The sequence below is a fragment of the Grammomys surdaster genome, unplaced genomic scaffold (genome assembly GCF_004785775.1).
Source record: "Grammomys surdaster isolate TR1022 unplaced genomic scaffold, NIH_TR_1.0 130, whole genome shotgun sequence".
In the NCBI taxonomy this organism is placed as follows: domain Eukaryota; kingdom Metazoa; phylum Chordata; class Mammalia; order Rodentia; family Muridae; genus Grammomys; species Grammomys surdaster.
In genome coordinates this window covers 288666-299751 of record NW_021604588.1, presented here as the reverse complement: position 1 = coordinate 299751, position 11086 = coordinate 288666, and the positions used below count along the sequence as shown (strand labels likewise).

At 40.9% G+C, this 11086-nt stretch overlaps 1 protein-coding gene across 4 annotated transcripts in view; it reads left to right on the top strand.

Annotated features, from left to right (window-relative positions):
• Positions 1-11086, top strand: part of Cacna1e (calcium voltage-gated channel subunit alpha1 E) — a 320444-nt gene that overhangs the window by 88932 nt on the left and 220426 nt on the right. For all 4 annotated transcript variants that reach the window (XM_028759777.1, XM_028759802.1, XM_028759794.1 and 1 more), the window contains exon 4: positions 10613-10716. In XM_028759777.1, coding sequence (XP_028615610.1) covers positions 10613-10716 — 104 coding nt within the window. The remainder of the gene's footprint in view (positions 1-10612; positions 10717-11086) is intronic.

Sequence of the window (11086 nt, the reverse complement as noted above, 5' to 3'; positions counted from 1 at the left end):
AGGACAGGAGCAGACCGACTCTGTGTCTGCTCCAGTCCCAGGGACCAGGCAGGGGCCGAAGGGAAGTGGAATTCCCCCAAATGTATATGTTTGAGTCTCAATTTGATCATTGACTATTGCAGTGGCCTTGGTCTAGGCAGTTTCTCTCTCTGAGTACTAACTCTCAGATGTAGGCAGTGGGGATAATGGCACCCATATAGGTGATGTTGGTGTGAATTGTGAAGCAACGAGACAACTTTCTTTCTGTTTCTATCATCCTTTCTGGCGCCTGCATACCAATTAGGGTCTCTCTTCTTTTGGTATTTTCATTTCCTGGGTCTGAGTGAATACTTCATCCCCAAGAATACAGAACCCAGGGCCATTGGTAGGACCTTTATTCCTATTTCCCTTATGATAAGTTAGGCAAGTATAAGTATTTGTTGTACTTTTCTAGCATTGGAGAATGCCCCTTTCATAATAGCTCTACCTTGTAGTACCCCACAGGATGTATTTAGGTCATTTTAAAGGCATTTAAAGGTAGTGGGGCATTTTTCCTCCATCAAATTTAATGGTCCTTCAGAGTTAAAATTTAGGGCTGGGATTATGCAAGCAACTTCTTGTTTCTGATTGGCCAGACTATGTGTTTTCTCCCCATGGGCTTTGTGAAAAACAGATGCCACTCACTGCCTTTGGTTAGCTATGAGGGCTTTCTCATGCTCATGAGGATTGTCAGTCGGAATTCTTCCTACTCACTGGTTCTCTTCCAGGGGTGACTTTTCTTCCCAGTAGACATTTGACAATATCTGGAAACATTTTGTCATGGCTGGTGGAAGGTAGGTACAGGTAGTTAGTGGCTGAAGGCCAAGGATGCTACTAAATGTCCTACAGTGCAGAGGTCAGCTGTTCACTACCAAGAATAAGCTGTCCCCAGATGTCAGCACAACCTTTTCTGTGTGATGTGGTTTTGACTGTTGAGCTTTCTTTTGATGGACAAGGAAAGGAAAGGGTTTATGTCAGCACTTTTCTTTTGTATTTTAGTATTACCCACTACATTTCTTTGAAATTTAACCAGGGAACCACATTTTCTATTCCATAAGTATTTTTCCTCTTTTTTAAAGTCAGAGACACTTGTTCCTCTTGTAAATGGCATAGTCTTTCCTTAATAGAAAGGGCAAGCTGACCCTACCTGGTTTCCTATCCTCCCAAGAAATGTTAGGCCCTCTTGGCTATAACTTATAGTCTGTAGAACAAATCAAGAAATAGAAAAAAACCCAAAAAAACAAACAAACAAACAAATAAAAAAAACAAAGAACAGAAAAACAAACCAGAAACAGATATCATTATGATGATGGTTTTCATGTGTGTGTGTGTGTGTGTGTGTGTGTGTGTGTGTGTGTCTGTGTGTGTGTCTGTGTCTGTGTCTGTGTCTATGTTTTGTTTTTCATACTACCTATTTTATTTCAGGGACCTAAATGAGGAAGAAGTTTTTTTTTTCTGTAATGCTGTGTCTCCAGTTTTTGGAACACAGCAATAAAGACTTTCAATACAAACTATTTTTTGATTAGGAGAAGCATCAAGAGGTTCATGGTTATGTTAAATCAGCCACTCACATTGGTCCATCTGCCCTTTTCGGAGCAGTATCCTTAGAAAGAATTTATGTGTATGTATGTGGTGGGGGTTGGGAGAGGTGGTTAGGGCTACTGTGGGTAACTTTCACTAGAGGGTCATGAAATGAACTTGTTGGCAACCAGAATTGAGCAAAAGAAAGGAAGTATTGAAGAGAAAAAAATGCAAGTCTGGAACATATAAGGTAAATATTATATTCTCCTGCCCTTATTATAAAATACACTTCTACTTAGCTGTGATCAAAGGGTCTAAAAAAGAAATCACAGGTATATGTATTATACTTTTACTTTGTTGCATAACACAGGTCAGTTGAAGTCCTGAACACTATTTTTTCCTTATAGATCAGTGGCATGAGTTCTATCAGCTGGCCATTTCTAAACCAGTTACTGCCTATGACAATAGATGCTTGTTAAGCTTGATCTAGGTCTATCCATAGCAAGTCTGGAGCCCAGTGCAATACATGACCACAGAATAGCCCTCCTACAAGAGAAGAATTAATCTAGGTATAGAGACCAAGTCCAAGGATTAAAGAGAAAGTGAGATACGTACAGGCTTGAAGACTCTTTTGAACACAAAGTGGCATTGTGACTAGCTGATGTACCACTGCCACATTTAAGACTGACAGCCAAAGCTCTTGGAACATTCTGCCAGGCTCCATCCAAATTGTCACATCCTATAGCGTCTTCCTTGCCTGTGATGGTTTTGAGTTCTGCAAATCATTCTCCACTCTCCCCACCTCACCAGGTTCTAGTCACATCTCTCTTGTTTTAATATGTTAAACATGCTGATCTCCTGGGTTCCTTGCTGCTCCTTCTGTGCATGCTTCTTCCTATGTTGAAGAATTTCTTCCCTCCTTGTTTCCTCTGCCCTACTCATAGGTCGCCTTTGACCTTCTTACTTACTATAATGGTATCTTACACTAAGTGTGATAAGGATAGCTACTTCCCCCGTCTTGGTCTCTGTAGGAATGCCACATGTGTGCTCAGTAGGGCTCAGATGACTACAGCATAGGGTTTGAGCTCTGAGATAGAGCTAACTCCAGTGGTATCAAAGGACTACAGCATAGCCAGTGGGATTGGAGGAGGAGAAAGTTGCTTATAGGGACTGGGATTTGGGCAATCAGATGGTTTTCTCATTCTCAGCTTTCTTGGCTTCCCTCTAATATATTTTGGTCAAGTTGATTTTTTTCTTTTGAATAGTTCCTATGTGAACAATTTAATAAATGAGGCTTTCTTTCTTTTTCTTTTTTTTATAACAACAAAATGAAATAAATTCTCTAGAAATTGATTTCCAAATCAAATCACATTCCCATAATGTATTTAAAGGAAATGAAGAGCATAACATTACATGTAATTCAATGGATTTTTGATGGATCATAATGATTTACATGTGTGGCTAAAATGCCCTTGGTTTGGTTCTTTGATTATTATGTAAGTGCCACAGGCACATAGACATATCTCCTGAACATGAGTCTAGCTTTTCTGCTCCAGAGAGACTGTATCAATGTCCATGAGCCTTAAGTTGGGGCTTTTCTTGGGCTCTACTCTTCCTATTGCTAGAGAAAGGGCCTATAGTAGATAGAAACAGAAAGGCAGCTCCTACCATAAAGGAGCTTGGCTCTAGATCAAGTTACAAGGACCCAACTACTTATCATTCATTAGACTTCTCCTTGAAGACATGTAAAGCAAGTTCAATATAACAATTTGACTTGGGAACTGAGTAGCTGAATGTTCAATGTTTAACAGCTATCTGGATACTGAGCATAGTTGTAAGTAAGCTGCACAGGGTTGTGCCACTTGACTCAAGTCACAGAGCCAGGGGGACATGAGAGGCCCTTCTTTGTGTTTACCTCATTTTATAGATGAGGAAACAGATAATGGTCTTTCTCTTCCTTATCTGCAATACCAACTTATCAGATGCTTTCATGTGTCAAGCTGTAGAAGATACATACTGGTTTTAAAAATTGTTATTTATTTTGTTCTTATCTGCCAGTGGGGAGCCCACTTTGTATGCACTCTTGCAAGAGTATTGTTCATCTTGGAAACACTAAAAGGTTATCCAGGTGCAGCTAGGTTGTATTCATTGGGCCTGCTTAAAGAAAAACTCCATTTCTTCATCTTCTGCATATTCTGGGGCTATAGTCCTCCTGTTCTTTGGAATCTTCCTCCATCTTCAAAACCAGCAGCATGAGACGGTATCTTTCTTCTGTTCGTCCATTGCCATCTTGTCCCTAGAGAAGTCTTCCTCTGCCATCTTCTTAGAAGTACCTTAGCATTTACAGACCATTGTATATTCCAGAACAATCCCTCCATATCAAGATATTTAATTTTGAGTAAAGCTGTTTTATTCATAGCAGATGACATTCATAGGTTCCTTAGATTAGTACCTGGCTATTCCTAGTACACCAAGATTCCTGCTTTATGAGTGTCTTAGACTAGTCTTCTGATACTCTTTTAATTCTGTGACTTCCTGGTATGTTCTCAAAATATGTTGGGCCTGTTTGGTGGAGATGGAATTATCTAAAAGTACTTTACCTTTAAGATAGCTAAAATTTATTTCTATTGCTTATGACCAAGAATCAATGTGGTAAATCAATGCTATGCAAAGAAATTTACAAGTATTAGATTTTAAAATCCATAACTTCCCTTACAAGTCTTTGTCCCCATTTTACACGCAACAACATTGGTATCTCAGAGTAGCAATTATGTAAGTTTGAAGGCTTGTAATGGGATAAGAGTTGAAAGTTGATTGGAGAATCCGTGATTCATTCCTTTCCCAAGGCAGAAGTGTGGAATGTGGACCCAGAATATGAGGTCTAAAACATTCTGTTTTGATAGGGAAGGCAAGGGAAAGGAGAGGTGGCCCAAGCAAGAGGGAGGCTGGAGAGGAAGAAGCAAATGCAAGACACAAATTTTAAGGGAAATGCATGGTAAAAACTGGTCCCTTTATGGAGGTACAGCACTAAGAGAAATGAAGAGAAATGAAAGAGCAACGAGTCCATCTTGGATCACAGGATACTTCTAAATGGATCCAAACTATGGGATATGTGGACTGACCACAGTAATAATTCCTTGGGTCAACTCTGCTGGACATCCAATTTGAAGTAGATCCCTTCCTAATTCTGGTCTCCTTATAATGTGGGCTGATTAAACACTTGACACAATTTTACTAATATTTGTCACCTCTCATGAACAGCATGCCTTTTAAAAGTGAAAGTAGTTCTTTCTTATATGGACAGAAGCAAATAGGTGATGCTTAGAGCTTGGGTGGCAAGCCTAGGCCTAATGTTAAAGACACCTGGCTTCTGTCTATTTTCTAAAGAGAACTTGCAGATTTTCTGAGCATTGGGCAACAACTAACAGTAGAGCCCTCTACACAGTAATTTCTGGCTCCCAGTTGTGTCATAATCAGCTGGACTCATTACTTTTGGGCACTGAATGAGACTGTAATGCTCTTGAGAGTGTGTGAGTGTGTATGTGTGTGTGAGTATGAGAGTGTGTGTGTGTGTGTGTGTGTGTGTGTGCATGCGTGCACCTATATACCTACCTACATACATGGTAGAACAAGATGTTCATTTCATGATGAATGATAAGTACAATAGTAAAGAGACCCAGGTTCTACAGTTCCCTTTGAAGGCACACCATCAGTAGCCTTAGATCTCCTAGTGGCTCTGCCTAGTATTTCTATGAGACAGGAGCCAAGCATTTAACACACAGGCCTTGAAGGAATTCCAGATCCAAATTTCAGCACCACCTGAGTGTACTATCTAGACTTAGCAAATAGAAACATAGGCTTCTGTGTTGTATTAGTTACTTCTCTGATTACTATGGCTCAGTACCTAACAAGAAGTAACTTAAGGAAGAAGGTTTATTTCACCTTGTATTTTGGTCATCATGGTGGGGAAGATATGGTGGCAGGAATGTAAGACATATGGTCATACTACATCTGTCATCAGGAAATGGGCAGAGGATAGAAAGTTGCAGTAGGCTATGAAACACCAAGCTATGCCTCCAATGACCCACTTCCTCCAATGATGTTCAGCCTCCTAAAGTTTCTATACCCTCCCCCAAACAATGCTACCAGCTGGGGGCCAGGTGTTCAAACACTTGAGTCTATGGGGGGGGGACGTTTCACATTCATACCTCAGCACTGTTTAATTTAAATGCCAGATTTTAGATAGATAATGAATATCCCACACATTATTAAAAAAAACTGCACTAAACTTACTTAGTTGTACTAAAAACTATTTCTGTTCTTTAAGCGAAACTCAAATTTTACTGAGCAACCTATATTTTATCTGACAATTCTAAACATAAGCCCACTGCTGCAGGGTATTTTCAGACATGGAAGTGAACAGCAGAAGATGTCTCTAAAAGGAGACTATTGACCTGGATTGACAAGGAAGCTAAGAAAATTTCCTGAGGTCAAAAGGAATCTAACACTGAAGACCTGTGGGTGACTGGCCTGGGAGAGATGGCTAAATTCTAATTGTCCAGGGCATCTCTTGCATTCTCGTTTCCTCTGTCCCTCTACAGTTGCCATGAGTAGAAAGACTTTTGCCACAACATCAGGATCGGATCAGCCTCTACTCATCACCTCAGCTGCTGACAACTGAAAACAAAAGTATTAGAGGAGAGGCCGAGCTGCACCAGGCAGACCGAAGCAATTACTAGACTGGACTGTGTGTACTACATGCTGTGTATATTTCTGGTCGTCTGCCCTCTGCTAGGGAGGGTAGGAGAAATTAAGTCCACCTCTGTACAGAACTTTCCATCCTTTCAGTGCTTACAAGGGAAAAGTAAATGGAAAAAAATAGAGCCTCTGCTCTTCAAGCATATGTACACATAGCTCTTGGGACAGCAGAGAGCTTAAGTTTTTATTAACTCAGGCTGAACTTATCCTTGGTGGCCTTCTTCTGATTTTGTGATATGTGTGTGTCTTCAAGTTTATGTGTGTAAATATTGCAGCAGACATTACCTGCCATTAAGGTAATCTTATAGTCATGGAGAAAGGTACACAGAGGATTCTGATAGTCCTGAAAGGGACCAAGGTAACTCGCTTGATGGTTTGTGGCCTTCAGATGAAAGGAATCAAGTTCATTAATGTGTTCAGAGACAGAACATGGTGACTCTGGGCAACACACTAGAATAGTGTTGCTGAGAAGTGCTAGGTCCACATCACACAGCATCAAGGCACAACAAGACAAGGAGAGAGAACTGGATTTCTTTTAACCATTTAACTCTTTTAAAGCCTGGTTTCCTCATGGAAATGAAATGTAGACAGCAGTCTTGTTAGGTGATTTTTAATGATTTAATCATTAAAAGCATTTGAAAATGCTAGCATCTCTGTCATGAGTCCATATTCTTCTATGTGACTGCTTCCACTGGACTGAGTGTCAAGAATCATTTCCTTCTTCTCTTCCCTGCTATCTGCCTGCACTAGACTTGGTAGAGCTTTGCTGAGCTGTATATACATCAACACTTGGTTTTTCCTGGGGAGGAAGCTTTTGGCCTTTGTATCTTCATCTCCTTTTTGCTCCCTCCCTCTATCATTCCTATGGAGGACATTCTGTCATGTGGAGTCCTACCTGGGTGCATAGTCTTAGGAGTATATTACAAGGTCCTCATCAGACTTTAGATGTTGGGGGATGGGTTTCTGGTACACTCCTAGATGCTCAAACATACCTATGACTGAATAGTATCCCAGCTTTGCTTTTCTGATCCTCTCATCAGGAAGTTCTAGGATACCTGTGGCCTCTATCAGTTATTGATCTGTGCAAATTTATTCATTTTTGTCAGTGAAGATCAGGTTTGAACCATCAAACATCTGTTTAGTAACTATGAGAATAGGTTTGAGGATGTATAGGTGATTCTGAAGTAGACTCCATTGATGGAGATGGGAACAGGGTTTATGGGGATCTCAGAGCAGGGCTCTGTTCCTCAATTCACTTTGCCCTCTGTGAATCCCATTGCTTCTGATCTTAACACGTGATCGGGGAGCCAAGTTATAGCTCCTGCCCTTGAGGACTTTGTGAACAATAGAAATGAAGAAGCAGCCAGTGGCTATGTGTGTTTTAAAAGCTCTGATGATCATCTATCTTCCTGTACTGGAAGAAAAAAGAAATTTCTAAGGAACCAAAAAGCTTGAGGACATGCGCTGTGTAAGGTCCTGCTTGGTTGTTAGGAGTGTGAGACGGATTCAGTCAAGAGTACACTTGATGGTGGGATAGTGAACTTGTCATATGGCTGGCTCTGTGAGCCCCTGTGATAAATAACACATTCCTCTGTTTTTCATGTTAGCTTTGCTTTTATACCCTTTCTAACATGAGCATACCTGCACGCTTCCCTGACACTTACTTCTCCATTAGCTTTTATTTCTTATTTTTCTCCTTGCCTGCATCTCCACAGTTTTTACTATGTCTCTTAGAGTCTCGTTCTCCTGTCTTCCTACCACATTTTCATTGTGTATCCTTGCTCTCTTTTAACATTGTCTTCTGCCTCTGCCTCCATGTTCCAAAGCATACCTGTCATACCCAGGCCTGGGGAGGAATTTTTTACTTCCAGCAGCTCTTTGTGTGATATGAAAGAACATCTGAGTACCTAGGTATCCTAGGAAACAGAACTCTAGTTTCTGAGCAGAGCAGATTCCACACACTGTGTTGGTGAGACACCAGGAAGGAGGGAGAGTCTAGCACCTGGGCAGCACAGAAGCCCCAGTGTTGGGTCTGTCCTTTGTTCAGGGGGGAAGCGGAACAATGGACCTGTTTTCCCTCAGTCTCTATCCCTTTGCATATCCTTGAAGTTTCTTTCTCTTTTTCTTCTTTCTTTTCTCTTTTGTCTATTTCTGTCATAGTTTTCCAGTTCTATTTTCTACATTTGTCTTTGTTCTTTTTCCTCTTTAGAAGTTATACCATCCACTTCCCGGTGGCCTCTTTTAACTTTGTAAGCTAAAATTTAGTGGGGGGTTGGGGTCATGAATGATGGAGGACGCTTAGAAAGTTCACCTAGGACAAGTGCTTTATGAGAGTAGGTGTGGTTTGTTTATTATTTGAGATTTTATGAGCACAGAATTACAGGATATTTTTAATGTGTGTGTGTGTGTGTGTGTGTGTGTGTGTGTGTGTGTTGTCTCTGTGTGTGGGTGCAAGCACAAACTTTCATGGTGCTTGTGTGTGGAAGTCGGAAGACAACTTCCATGTACTTGTCCCAAGGCAAGTTCTTCTCTCTATTTGAGACAGGATGGCTGACCATGAGCTTTCATGAATCCACCTACTTTCTACCTCCCATCTCATAGTTGCTGGGCTCACAGGTGTGCTTTAATATGCCTGGCTTTTTAATGTGAGTTCTGGGGACTGGCAGTGCAAGTATTTTATATACTGAGCCATCTCCCCCAGTCCAAAGTATAAAGTCTTAAAGATGAAAGCAATCTCCACTACCCATTCCAGTAGCATAATCCAGTGTGAACTTCCTCTCTATGTCCTAACATGAGCTGTGCAGCATTAAGTGTTTGGACACTGCTAACGTTGGAAGTGTTCTACACTGAGGCAGCTGGTCAGGTGCCAAGGCTATGTGTTCATAGTCTCTGTGATTATGTCATCCTGGATTGGCGTCCTCAGTACCTGTCGATCTTGCATCTGTTTCCTGGAGCCATGGGGCCTTTCATATGGTTTGCTTTGCCTACATTTGAAATCTTGCAGAAAGGTTGCCTAAAGAATAGTTAAATCAGCTATTCTTGCTACTATGAAGTCTTCCAGATGACTCATTTCCCAGTGCTTCTGAACTGAGGGACTAATCTTGGAGAGGCTGTAAGGGATAAAAGGTATTATCTCACAAAACAAAGAATAAGCTAGCAAAATTTAAATCAATATTATTGATCTTTATGTCAGAAACAATGTCAATTATGCACGTTATACTTGCCAGTACCTTTTTTTTTTTGGAGATAGTATCTCACTGAGTAGCCTATTCTGGCCTTGAACTTGCAATTCCTTGGCTCAGCTCTGTAAGTGCAGTCATTATAGACATGCATCACCATGCCTGGCCTAGGACGTTCTTCATCTTTAACACAGTGTCATTTTATATCTAAAACTAGGCCATTGCACTTCTCTAGTTTATAGATAAAAAAAACAAACAAACAAAAATATCAACCAAAACAAACAAAGCACCTAGAGCTTGAGAGGTTTGTATTAAGTGGATAGTTCTTTGGTCCAGGTCTTAAACCTAGCTTGTCTAACACTTAGGTTTCTGCTTCACCACTCACAAATCCATATGTGCCTTTGTCCCCACAAAGTAGCTGCTTCGTCTTTAGGTTCTATGAAATGTATTGTCTTCTTAATACTTGCTAGACACAATCTAACAGTATTCTTGTGGATGCGTAGATGTGACACTGTGTGTGTTTGTGGGTGTGACTATAGAAGGTGGAAAAATGAAAGCACAGAAGCCAGTCCAGGTCAAAGTCTGGTTTGGAGGTGATTAGAAAACATATTAATAATGTATAATGACCACAGACATAGCTCCCAGTCATGAATGTCAGTATAATTTATTAATTTGCTAAGAATTCTGAGTGTCAAGGAGGAGGAGAGTGAGTTACTTCTTCACTGAAGTTAATCCAGACAAGTTCCCTAAAGAGAAGAGGAGACAGGATTACGTGAGTTTGAAGTAAAGAGTGTAAGGACATGGTAGCAGGAGGAAGGAGCTGAGAAGAAAGTGAGGAACCAGGTTTGGTTCAGGTGTGGGTCTTATGCTGGAGCTCATGTGCTCTGCTCGTGATCTGGGACTAGGACTCCAGTATTATGGTAACTTTTTCTTTGCAAAGTAAAACCCAGATGGCTATATTTAATTCCACTTAACGCCACTGGTGATTCACTCAGGCTCAGGTGCGCCCACATACAGCTGGCACTAGCTTTGTGTACTTTCCAGGCAGAGGCTGCTATAGCCCAAACTCCCCATAAAACAGGAGGGGACAGACAGCCTGTGATAACCTTGAGTCTTTTGTGTCTCTCTATCCACAGCATCCTGGCCACTGCGGGAACCCACTTCAACACCCACGTGGACCTGCGGACCCTCCGGGCTGTGCGGGTCCTGAGGCCCTTAAAGCTCGTGTCAGGAATACCTAGTGAGCACCTACTTTCTTCTTTCTGATTGGCTAGTATCTTCAATTGGATCCAGGGTATAAGACAATGTTGGGCAGAGGAGAAAGAGTTCTTCCTGGAAGGAAGCCCCTGGACTTGCAGCAATCACATAGCATTGTGCTTCTAGATTTAATGTTTTCTCATATTTAAATAATAATAGAAGATAAAAAACAGGAAAGGAAAATAAAGGAAAAGTAAATGAAGACCATTCCTATTGCTTCACTCTGAAATAAATGCTAATTGGATGTATTTTTCATTTATTTCCCCTATGCATTCTAACATAATTGTGATCATTAGATACACGTGGTCATTAGATACATGTGATCATTAGATACATGTGGTCATTAGATACAT